At 36.4% G+C, this 12,818-nt stretch overlaps 2 protein-coding genes across 2 annotated transcripts; both read left to right on the top strand.

Moving 5' to 3' along the window:
* The first annotated feature begins 1,929 nt into the window (after nt 1-1,929).
* On the top strand, nt 1,930-3,231 carry LOC110702706. Its single transcript, XM_021880461.1, has 3 exons — nt 1,930-2,552; nt 2,612-2,992; nt 3,045-3,231. The coding sequence occupies exons 1-3, from the start codon at nt 1,930-1,932 to the stop codon at nt 3,229-3,231; spliced, it is 1,191 nt and encodes a 396-aa protein (XP_021736153.1).
* A 1,188-nt stretch (nt 3,232-4,419) lies between these two features.
* On the top strand, nt 4,420-5,469 carry LOC110702705. Its single transcript, XM_021880460.1, has 3 exons — nt 4,420-4,569; nt 4,654-4,808; nt 4,995-5,469. Exons 1-3 carry the CDS (start codon nt 4,420-4,422, stop codon nt 5,467-5,469), a joined length of 780 nt encoding a protein of 259 aa, XP_021736152.1.
* Nucleotides 5,470-12,818: the final 7,349 nt, after the last annotated feature.

Genomic DNA, 12,818 nt, shown 5'->3' with positions numbered 1-12,818 from the left:
TGTGTGACTTTATAACAGACATTGTTTGGCATGCTACTGATATAAAAAGACATAGGAATATGAAATTTATGATCGAGGAACTTTGGATCATCCTACTGGCCTTAGTTCACTTACCCAAAACACCTAAATATAATACATTAATCCAAAAGTATAGAAATTTCATTAAACCTAATGGGTTGTGGAATATTGAAGCCTATATGCATGAAGGAAAATGGCTAGGAACCTTAACCAATTTTAAAGCAGACCTACATTTCGCCGAAGTTGACTGGAGCCAAATCCCAACACCAATAGTTGCTGAAATTCCTCTTCGGCTTACACCTCAAGAAGTCCAAAAGTTAAATAATCTAAACTATGATATGCCACCCTTACCACCTCCACGTTTGCATCTTGACTATACATCATCCGCTGACTTAAAAATCCCTCACCCAAATGACTTTGAGTCCCAACCTCATTCTCCTGAACCCCTTGTCCAAGAGGTCGAGTATCTAGTCCAAAACACAGTACAAACCGTAACCCTAGCCCCTATGTTAGCCCAAACCGCAACTCTAGCTATGGCTCGTGTCGTAGCCCAACTTATAGTGAATTTTATCCTACCTTATTACTTGAATGTAACCAAATTTCAACCCACATGGCTAAACCTTAAGAACCTTATTCCCTTCACCTTTCCACAGGAAACACAGGTGACGTGGCCAGAAAGATGATCCAGCAAGCTAAGACCAAGAGTAGAATTTCAGAATAATAATTGATTGATTTCTTCCATTAATAGCAAATTGTTTTGTTTTGTAAGCCAACTAGTGGCCCTTATGAATTTGTAGTGACAAGATGAATTAATTATTTTAATAAGCCTATGTGGGTAAATTTGGAGTTTCAATCTTTAATAATAGTTTTATGAAATTTTCTTATATAATAAATGTGTATTTGTTATTTAAAGTTATTCAGGATGTCTCTAAGAGCCAGAAATAGTAGACGCACTAGTTCCAAAATGAGCTATACTCTTAGGAAGCTAACTACTATTGCTCAAAGCATGAGCCAGCTGGTGAGTCAGGGGAATTGTAGCAACGACTTAGATCAATTTGGGGAAGTTTTTAAGAGGATAGTAGCTGCAAAGCCACCCACTTACCTTGGGAAGGAGGATCCTGCTAGTTTGGAGAATTGGAAAAGGGAATTTGACAAGTTGTTTGATGCCATTAACTGTCCTGAAGAATTGAAGGTTAATAATGTTGTTTATTACTTGAGGAAAGAAGCTGACCTATGGTGGAGTCAAAACCGGACTAGCTTTTAGAAACCCCTAACTTTGGGTGGAAAGATGAAGAAGGCTATAAGAGACAAGTTTTATCCCGCCTACCTGAAGAAGTAGAAATGCATGGAGTTTACCAATCTGAGGATGGGGAATATGACCATTAATGAATATTATAATAAATTTATTGAGTTGATGAGGTTTTCACCTGAGGTAGTACCCGCGGAGGAGTTGAAAGCCCAAAGGTTCGAGCAAGGTTTGACCCTAAGTCTTCAGGGGAAGTTGGGAGGGGTAACCTTTGAAACACTAGATAAAGTCTATGGGAGAGTTGCCCACCTATATAGGATCCAAGGGAGAGAGTTAGAGAACTCAGCTAGAGGGAAAAGGAAGAGTGATGGAGGTTCACATGGAGTTAATAAGAGGCCTAGGTTTAGGGAGAGTTCTAGGGGAAATGGGAAATTCAACAGGAGGGACAATAGGGGAAACCTTAGGAAGGGAGCTAATGGACATGGAAATAACAATCATGGGAATGAAAATAACACCAGGCCTAAGAGAAGTTATTTTTGTAAGAGATGTGAGAAAAATCACGAGGGAAGGACTGTGAAGGAAACCCTGTGACTTGTCATTACTGTCTGAAACTGAAACTGGGGCATCGGGAGTATGAGTGCTACACCAAGGAGAAGGATGTTAAGATGGGAAAAGTCCAGGAGACCAATAACCAACCTAAACCACCTAAGACCAATGGATCAGCTCAGAGAAATGGAACTAGTAGCGGTGCAGGAGGGGCCCCTAAGGGTCGTGTGTTCGTAATGAATTGTCGTGAGGCTGAGGCTTCTAATGATGTGGTAATTGGCACTTTCCTTGTTTGTTCTTTGAATGCTAGAGACATGTTTGATTCGAGTGCGCCTCAATCTTTTGTTTCAAAATCTCTAGTCCAGAGATTAAAGTTAGAGAGTCCATTGTTAGTGTGTCTAGATGTTTCTATTCCACCTGGGGAAGTGAGGAATTATTCTAAGTCATATAAAGGGGTACCTATCACCATAGTTGGAGTAGAATTTCCTTTAGATTTGATAGAGTTTGATTTGCAAGACTTAGATGTGATTTTAGGAATGGGCTGGCTGGATAAGGCTCGCATAGATTGTGCTGCTCATAAAGTGAAATTGTTGGGTCCGGGTAATGTGACAGTGACTTATAGGAAGGAAGGGAAGAGTTCAGGGATCAAAATCATTTCTGCCTTGCAATTTCGGAATTGTGTCAGGAAGGGTTATCCTATATACATGTGTAGTGTTCAGGAAGTGGGAAGGGAGGATGAGAAGTAAGAGAGTATTCCAGTAGTTGAGGAATTTCCAGATGTGTTTCCTGATGAGATACCAGGTATGCCTCCAGTAAGGGATTTGGGTTCACCATAGAATTGCTACTAGGGACTGGATCTATCTCGAAGGCTCCATATAGGATGACTCCAGCTGAGATGAAGGAATTGAAAACACAGTTAGATGACTTGTTGGATAAGGGATATATTCGACCTAGTTCTTCTCCATGGGGTGCTCTAGTGTTGTTTGTGAAAAAGAAGGATGGAAGTTTGAGGTTGTGCATAGACTATCGTGAGTTGAATAATGTGACAGTCAAGAATAAGTATCCTTTGCCTAGAATTGATGATTTGTTTGATCAGTTGAAAGGGGCTGGAATATTTTTTCAAGATAGATTTGAGGTCAGGGTACCATCAGTTGAGAATTACATAGCAAGACATTGCCAAGAGTGATTTCAGGATGCTTTATGGTCATTATGAGTTCACAGTTATGCCATTTAGGTTAACTAATGCACCTGCAGTTTTTATGGATTTGATGAACCGAATCTTTAGGCCATATTTGGATAAGTTTGTGGTGGTTTTCATTGATGATATTTTGATCTACTGCAAGAATAGGGAGGAGCATGAAAATCATTTAAGGAAAGTATTGTCGATCCTGAGGGAGCACCAATTGTATGCTAAGTTGTAGAAGTGTCAGTTTTGGTTAGAAAAGGTAGCCTTTTTGGGTCATGTGATTTCTAGGGAAGGAATTTCAGTAGATCACTCGAAGATCAATGCAGTGAGTGAATGGCCAACACCTAAGAATGTGTCAGATGTTTGAAGTTTCTTGGGATTAGCAGGCTATTACCAAAGACTTGTGAAGGATTTTTCGAGGATTGCGAGGCCCATGATGAATTTAATGAAGAAGGAATGTAAGTTTGTTTGGACCCAGGAGTGTGAACAAGCGTTCCTGGCCTTGAAAGACAAGTTAACCTCAGCACTAGTGTTGGCTTTTCCAGATGAAAGTGGGCAATATGAGGTGTATAGTGATGCATCGAAGTTTGGATTAGGTTGTGTTTTAATGCAGAATCGGAGGGTCATTGCATATGCTTCGAGACAGTTGAAACTGCATGAGGTGAACTATCCAACCCATGACCTGGAGTTAGCTGCGATTGTGTTTGCTTTGAAAATTTGGAGACATTATCTATATGGTGCAACTTGTAAAATGTTCACAGATCATCAGAGTCTAAAGTACATTTACACTCAGCAGTATTTGAACTCGAGATAGAGACGATGGTTGGAATTTATGAAAGATTATAGTGTGAATCCAATATCATGAAGGGAAAGCTAATGTGGTAGCTGATGCTTTTAGTAGGAAAACCAGTCAATTGATGAATATGATGATTTTGCCAGACCAACTGTGTGTAGAATTTCAGAAGATGAATTTAGAAGTGATGGAGCACGAAGAGGTCAGTAAGATGTTGAATGCCTGGACAGTGAAACCTTCTATTTATGATGATATTAGAGAAAGTCAGTTGGGAGACTCAAAGTTGAAGGCAATAAAAGAGAAGATTGAGAAAGGGCAGGTTTTAGACTTTACTATTGCTGATGAGGGAAGTATTTGCTTTAAAGGGAGATGGTGTGTTCCACAAAATCGTGGGGACATCAAGCAGAGACTGATGGAGGAGGCCCATAGCTCTCCTTATTTAATGCATCCTGGAGGGGATAAGTTGTATAAGGATATAAAGAAGGTCTTTTGGTGGCCAAACATGAAGAGAGAAGTAGCAGAGTTTGTGCAAAATGCTTAACATGCCAGAAAGTGAAGATAGAGCATCGAAGGCCACAAGGAATGGTTAAGTCGTTGGAAGTACCAAAGTGGAAGTAGGATTCGATTGCCATGGATTTTGTGGAGGCATTACCAAGGACCAGGGCAGGGAATGACACGATTTGGGTCATTGTGGATCGATTGACTAAGTCTGCAACCTTTATACCTATGAAAAACACTTTTTCTATGGATCAGTTAGGAAGGGCATATATGAAGTTTGTGGTGAAGTATCATTGAGTGCCTACAGATATCATTTGAGATCGTGATTCGAGGTTCTTGTCTAACTTTTGGAAAATCTTGCAAAAGGCTATGGGAACAAAGTTACTGATGAGCACATCTTTTCACCCTGCAACTAATGGTCAGACTGAAAGGACCATCCAGACCTTGGAGGACATGTTGAGAGCATGTGTACTGGAGTATCGAGGTTCATGGGAAGACCACTTAGACTTGATTGAGTTTTCGTAAAATAATATTCATCATGCAAGCATTGGAATGGCCCCGTTTGAAGCCTTGTATGGAAGGAAATGTAGGAGCCCAGTTTGTTGGAGTGACATAAGTGAAACTATTGTTCTTGGGCCTGAAATGATCGAGGAAACTATTAAGCAAGTGAAGTTGATCCAGGAGAAAATCAAAGCAGCCTAAGATAGACAAAAAAGCTATGCTGACGAGAAGCGTAGGGATGTAGAATTCCAAATAGGAGAGAAGGTGTTGCTGAAGATATCTCATATGAAGGGGGTAATGAGATTTGGTAAGAGGGGAAAGCTGAGCCCAAAGTACATTGGGCCATATGAGATTCTTCAAAAAGTTAGGAAAGTAGCATATAAGTTGGACTTACCCAACGAGTTTGAAAGGGTGCATAATGTTTTTCATGTGAGCCAGATTGGCAAGTATGTTCCTGATGTTGCACATGTGCTAGAACCAGAGACAATGGAGCTAGATGAAAGTTTGACCTATGAAGAAAGACCGGTGAGAATTTTAGATAGTAAAGTTAAAAGCACTAGAAACAAGGATGTGAAGATTGTCAAGGTTCTATGGTCGAACCATAAGGTTGAGGAAGCAACTTGGGAGGCTGAGGAAGAAATGGGTAAAAAGTACCCTAACCTTTTCATGGTGAGTGGTTAAGTTACGGGGACATAACTTCCTTTTAAGGGGGGTAGAATGCAATAGAGTTTCACGCTTTCCTTTTTAAGTCTTTATTAAGTGAGTCTTTTGAGTAAAGTCTTTAGGTTGTGCATGAACATACTAAATTTTAACCAATTTAAGATAATTTGGAGTATTAATTCGAGTTATTAAATAATTTTAAGTTTCGGGACGAAACTTCTTTTAAGGGGGGTAGACTGTAATACCCTGAATTTTTAAAAAATATTTTGGAAAGTTATTAAATTATTTAATTTGGAGCCAAAATGAATTTTAAATTTTGGCACCAAATATAAGTATTTAATCATTTGAATAATTAATTATTTTCGGATTTCTAAATTAATAATATAGGCTTAATTATCTTTTAAAGGCCGGTTTATATTTTATACTAGCAATTTCAAGAGTTTTTAAAGATAATATCTAATATGATTTACAACTAACTTAGTTTTAATATTATCTAAATTATTTATATTTGTTAATTACTTATTTAAGTATGATTTTCATTCATTTATAAAAAAAAAAAAAAAAAAAAGTTGGCCGTGTGTTTATCTTCCTAATTTATCTTCCTATCTTCCTAATTTATATTCCTTAAGTGATATAATCTCCTAATTTATCTTCCTATCTTATTTCTCTAACCAATTAACCTAAGCTAAATGACATTCAAGTTCATTTAACTAACCAAACTTATCTAGTTTTCACATTAATCCTATACCTTCTTAAACTCTATCTTTTCCACCCTTAAAAACTATAAATAGACCCTCAACCCTTCACAAATTCCTCACACCAAAAATCAGAAAACTCTTTACTCTACTCTCAATCTCACGCCCTCCTCTATTCCCTCCTTGTTTGATTAAACACCGCAACCGCAACCAAGTATTGCCACCACCCTAGCCGCGACCTTATTGTCACCGGAAATAACTTGCCGCTGCCGTCCTTGCTTGACGCTATCTGCTGCCAGTAAGGTGCAATACGCACCTTCCCTCCTTACCCCTGGCCAATACATATGCATACTACTCTTCATATTCCCTTACTTATCATAAATTATTATTATTATTATGTTTTCTAATACCCATTTATGATACTAACAATACTATTTTGATACTAAGATTGTTATTTTGATACTAAAATAACTTGTTAACAAGACTTGATCTTATAAAGGTTAATATTTAGATATTCCATGCACAAATAGAGTATTATTTATAGTTTTGTGTTAGTTTTGTTAACCTTATATTAATTAATGTTATTTTAATTGTGTAGGAGGAGTCCCTCGATCGTGGTCAAGTTTAGTGATCGTACCTTATTTGTTCTCGTGATCAAGGTACGTATAGGTGCAGTGGCTAGGTCCTTGATACAATTTTGAATGCGTGTTTGTAAATGTTTGTTTTAATGATTGTTTGAATAAATATTACATATGAATATTTAAGTTAATGATTTTTATGACGAGTTAAAATATATGATTTTATGATTTACAGGTTTGATCTCTAAAAGTGTTGATTGATTTAATAAAAGTTGGTTTAATTTATAAATCATTTGATTGAGTTAATCTAAAATTTGCAGCTCATTATGAGCCTGAGTATTTGATATTTTAGTTGTCCCTCTACCCGGGACTGGTTAAGTAAGTCCATGAGCTTTGTATGATCAGGTCTTTCCTCGATTATAGTATAACTTGCTTGGGGGGTGTGCACACTTAGGTGAGGAAAATTGGTTTGGAGTTATATTTTAAAATTGGAAGTTTATAAATTGAAAATCTATTGGTTTGGAAAGCTTTGATTGATGAACAATACTACCTTGGGAAGGTTTAATTTTAGAAAGTCTAATTTTGAAAGTGACTTGTGACAAGTTAAATGGTTATTTCGAAAACATGTTTGACTAATTAAAGTATTTACATGCCTTGCACTTATACGTACTTAGCGTTTTTGCTAATCTGTTTTCCTTTTGTTTTGGTTGGCCCTGTTTACCATTTTTGGTAAGCAGTCTTGATTTCAGGTGTGGAGTTGTTCGTGCGCATACTAGTGTCGGGATTGGGATCACATAGTTAGGAGTTAATTTTATTTATGTGTGGAGTTTTTATTGGATTATTTTGAAACGGCTATTATGGTTACTCATTTTATTATTAATAAAAGTTAGTTATTTTTCCGCTGCAATTTGAGTAATTAGTTAAGCCTTACGTTTTCACGTGGCGGTAATACGCCCAAGTCTATCTCTACGGTATTTGTATACGTATAAATATAGTATTTACGTAGAGGGAGATTTGGGGGTGTTACAGCAATGGCTTTGGTACAGAGATATGGGAAGCCTGATTTCTTCAATACTATCACATGCAATGCTAACTGGCCTAAGATTAAAGCTGAGTTAGCCTATGATGAAATAGCACAAGATCGACCTGATTTAATAGCCCAGATTTTTAGAGCAAAATTAATCCTTTTGAAGAAAGAGATTATGCAAAAGAAGATATTTGGCGAAGTTGCTGCAATGGCGTATGTTTTTTAGTTTCAAAAACGAGGGTTGCCACACGCTCATTTCTTAGTGATCTTGAGATCAGAATGGAAAATGAAGTGTCCTACTAATTATGATAATTTTTTTGTGCATATGATGCATGGTCCTTGTGGTGAATTGAATCCAGAATGCCCATTTATGCGTAAAAGAAGTGGTACCTTGGTTTATAAAAATAAATACCCTAAACAATTTTCAGACGAAACAACTAATAGTAAAGATGGTTATCCTATCTATCAAAGACGTAAAACTGGAGAAAAGGTCAACATCCATAGAAAATACCTTGATAACTAGTGGGTAAATCCTTAAAACACTTATCTTTCTTCACTGTTTGACTGTCATTTCAATGTAGAGATTTGTTCTACAATTAGAGTACTCAAGTATTTGTACAAGATGTGTACAAGGGTCATGATAAGGTTTCATTTAATATAGTGCCTAGTGATTACAATTCCGTTAATGAGATTGAACAATACTAATCAGGTAGATGGGTCTCCCCTTGTGAAGCTGCTTGGAGAATTTTCAGTTTTGATCTATTTGAAATTCATCCTCCAGTTCTACCTTTGCAAGTCCATTTGCCTAATTCATAGACTGTGCATTTGTATCCTCATGAAAAAATTAAGTGCTGTCGTTTCTAATTCTAAAAAATCTCGCACTTAGATGACTAAATTCTTTGCAGCCATTGAAGGTGGTACATTCCATCTATATAGTGAATTATGTGAGTACTATAGGTGGGATGTAGGTAGTAAAAAATGGAAAGAAAGGGCGTTCGATAGATTTTCTGTTGGGCGGTTGTCATTTGTATATCCTGTAGAAGGAGAACGGTTTTCCTCCGATTGTTGTTACTTAATGTTAGAAGCCCAAGTTCATTTGAAGACCTTCGAACTGTGAATGGCCATACTTACCCAACTTTCTACGATACAACCTTGGAGTTAGGACTAATTGAGAATGATGATGTCGCTTACTTAACATTGTCTGAAGCTCTAAGGTCCAGATGCCTATGTCGAGATACATCTTCCACCCATCATCTGATTCTTCATGCAACAATGTGACAAACCACAAATCACCACTACTATCCAACAACAATTCGATGCCCATCTTCTAACACCTCTTGCAAACCATCCAGAACTCGCTAAATCAGATCCCAAAAAACATAGTCATCTCAATTTAGAGCAGACACAATTAAACATTCCAATATCAGAATCTACTCCATGTTGTCTGGCTACTTCATCAAATTAGTGATCTCCAATTTAAATACAATTAAAATTTACACCAAAATAGGCAGACAAAACAGATGTTAAGTTTTTGTAGTCCTTGAACACTTCCTTTATCACAAACAATCCTCACTATGGAATACCAATCACTTATATCACAGTATATCAGATCAATTTCACAAAGGGAAAACCAAAAAAGAACTAACCCTTATATCACATCAACAACAATAACATCAAAAGATATTATTACGTTTACCAACAAAGCCAAATGGCTCACAAATCACATAAAAATAAAGGAAATCAAAATCCTAGACAAACAAAAACACACGAGTAATCTTTGCTTTACCAACCCCCAAATTACACTACATATAAAAGTCCTCTAAATTTCATATGCCAGGAAATTCAACAATGCGTTAATCTTGTCTTATCATTTTATCTAGAATTTATGCTTCACACCGGATAATAAACGTCAATGCAAAATCAGCCATACTAATTTCGTAGCCAAACGACCAGTTTGATCTTAACTGCAATACTCACCTCCCCAAAGAAATACTTACACAGCCATTTATGTAGAAAATTTATTTCAACGACAACATAACCCTATGACAATTAGACAAATATAAATAGGTGTAAGGAAACTAAAAGGATTAGTATTTAATAGCAATATAATAGTAACAGCCCAACTCAATAGTAAACACGTACTTCAATGTCTATGACTATAACGCTAGCCTCACAATACAAGATTATTATGACATAAGATCATTTCCTGTAAAATCCACCTTACATCAACATTAATATTCAATTCAACATTGATTTAAATTATTATTGGATAATTCATACATACAAATCCCCCATTGCGACTACAAACAAATAGAAAAACCGATATAAAACCCCAATTTACAATACATACGGTACACCATGTTCATTAAAGCATAATACCATCAACCAGTACAAAAAATGATAGGACATACGATACACCACATCGTAACCCTTTTTTCATTGTACAAATCCCAAATTAACAACATCCAAGCACCTTCATTATCATTCATAGCATAACGCTGGGGGGCGCATTGCGCGCGCACCACAACTAGTGACACAAAATATACAATTAAAGTTTCAATGAAAAAATAAACATACCCCCGGTATGTATGCACATATGTGATGATTATACATACAAAGTATGTTTCCACAATAATGACCACTCTAAATTGGCCATAAATAGTTATGTCGTGCCATGCTCATTCTTCATACATAAAGCTCATGTCGTGTTAGCGGACCCTTTAATAAAATTGTAATTTTTGTTCAATAAGTTGGTGTTGTTTGGTAGGGAGGTAAAAAAAACATGGAAAAATCTACTTTATAGGAAATGGAAATAACATATGTTGTTTGATTGACACAAATTTATCCAAGTGGGGGAAATGGAAATTCAAGGGAAGCTTTAATTCCCATAAAACAAAGAATTCACTTACCAAAACTCCTCCTTGGTAAGTCACAATTCCCATGATTATTGTGGAGCCTTCTTGTATTATTATCACTAAGAGCATCCACAATGGTTGTGCATAAGGACCTGCTAGCAATTTCTCAACAATTGCTAGTTACATGTTAACTATTGTGGAGCTACAACCTCTTGTAACTAAGCAAAACTACATAGCTTTATAGAGATATGTAGTTTCACCCCACCCAATGCTATAAATATTTAGTTATTTAATACTTCCTCCTTTCTTTTTTACTTGACCCGCTTTGACTTTTACACTATTCACCACTCCTCCTTTGACCGGGTTTTGTGAATAATATTTAAAGAAAAACATATTCATGTAAGATATTTTTAAATTCGTCTCAACAAGTACTATCATAATATATTACTTTTATAATTTTTACTTATCGAGAATTAAAGTTATTGATCATTATATTTTTACATCGGCAAGCGTGATAAAAGAAACAGGTCAAGTAAAAAAGAACAGAGGAAGTAAATTTTATGTGTTTGTTTGTTTCTTGATTTAATAATTTATTATTTTATGGTTTATTTATTTCAAAAGAATGTAGCCTACCATTGTAGAGGTTGTAGTCTATATCATGTAGCTTGGAGTTAATGATGTGCCAACTCAAAACTACAAGTACATGTAACTAGCCATTATGGATGCTCTAATAATTTAATCTCTTTCTTTCTCTTTCCAAATTTGTTAACTTAAATAAAAAAATTATCAAGCTAACTAATAAAATATAAGAAATAAATTCCTAGGAAATCAAGTTCCTAAATATTATCAACCAAAAAAACTTAAGTTAATTTCTAGGAAAGGACAAAGGAAATTAGTTCCCATGAAATATAATTACCTATGGGAACTCATTTTTCATGTTTACCAAACAACACTAAGACGTTGCTCACTTCACCTTTTACGGGGGGTGAACTAGGTAGTTGAAACTTATCCTCCCTCGGTCAAACTAAATTTATAAACACTTAACCAACCTAAATACTAGTAAAGAGGCAAGTCAAGGGTTGAACCCAACGGAACGGTAATGTTCAAGCGCTCTCAGTTATGTGCCTAAGCTGTGTCGAATTCTAAGGATAAAAGGAGAACACTAACCAACTACCAAAGAAAGAAACCAAACAAATAAATCACTAGGAATGGGGATCAACAAGTAATCATGACAATAATAGCAACTCGAAAGTACATGCAAGTCAATGGTTATGAAGACTAATGGCAAGCTCAATCAAAAGAGTCAACAAGCTATCTCCTAGAGGTCAAACTAGCGCCAACTACGAGAGAACCTAACTAGGAGTATCACTAATCAAGCTCAACCGACAATTGCAATTCCTAAATCAATGGTCTGTATCATTAGAAACTACAATGCAATCTAGCATAATTCTCAAGGCCTAATCAAATTACACACATGCACACTTCCATTAATCACTTTAATCTCAACAATTAATCAACACAATCCCCAAATTAAGCACAATCAATAAATCATACAAGTTTCACCCAATCCCTAGCCAACAACTACTCTAACATCATCATCTAATCAACAAACAACTAAAGAAATCAAGATTCAACAATCTATGAAAAATTATTACACTAATCAAAGATCAAACAACAAAAACAAATCAAAATCAAATCAAACAAATCAATAAAAATGAGATAGAGTTAAGAATGCTCATTGATAATAGAGAAGATCTTCAACACAATTGTCACCATTGAATCTTCAATCTCTCAATCACCATTGAAATTCCTCACTTTATCTCTCTAAAATCTACTCCTAAACTAACCCTAAAAACTAGAGAGATAAGCTCCTAACTAAGCTAAAATTATGATCAAAATCTAAAATGAAACTTGATCTAAAACTTGCCCCAAAAATCGGGCTACAAAGATATATATAGGAGGCGCAAACAAAAAACGAGCAAGAAAAATACCCAAAGAGGCGCAGCCGCGCGGGCAAGAAGGTGCGCCCGGAAAGCAGGGTTGCGCACCCGCGCGGAGGGGCTGCATGCCGCGCGGCTAGGCTGCGCGCCTGCATTCCTCTGGGTTTCTTCGATCTTCTCGCGGCTTCGTGCGTTCGCTAAGGTCTTTGAGTGGATGTGCGATATGATGATGATAAACACTAATAGTGGCAGTCCCAAAAAGTACTTGATAGTGT

The sequence above is a fragment of the Chenopodium quinoa genome, unplaced genomic scaffold (assembly GCF_001683475.1).
Source record: "Chenopodium quinoa cultivar QQ74 unplaced genomic scaffold, ASM168347v1, whole genome shotgun sequence".
In the NCBI taxonomy this organism is placed as follows: Eukaryota; Viridiplantae; Streptophyta; class Magnoliopsida; order Caryophyllales; family Amaranthaceae; genus Chenopodium; species Chenopodium quinoa.
This window is presented reverse-complemented; position numbering and strand designations above follow the sequence as displayed.

Excerpts from the sequence above, each read along its gene's own strand:
- LOC110702706 (XM_021880461.1), top strand. The coding sequence starts at position 1,930 with ATGGGAAAAGTCCAGGAGACCAATAACCAACCTAAACCACCTAAGACC. Across the intron at positions 2,553-2,611 it reads GTGGGAAGGGAGGATGAGAA|GTATGCCTCCAGTAAGGGAT; the intron begins GTAAGAGAGTAT and ends ATGAGATACCAG. Across the intron at positions 2,993-3,044 it reads ATAGCAAGACATTGCCAAGA|GTTAACTAATGCACCTGCAG; the intron begins GTGATTTCAGGA and ends TATGCCATTTAG.
- LOC110702705 (XM_021880460.1), top strand. The coding sequence starts at position 4,420 with ATGGATTTTGTGGAGGCATTACCAAGGACCAGGGCAGGGAATGACACG. Across the intron at positions 4,570-4,653 it reads GGGCATATATGAAGTTTGTG|GCTATGGGAACAAAGTTACT; the intron begins GTGAAGTATCAT and ends ATCTTGCAAAAG. Across the intron at positions 4,809-4,994 it reads TTAGACTTGATTGAGTTTTC|ACAAAAAAGCTATGCTGACG; the intron begins GTAAAATAATAT and ends AGCCTAAGATAG.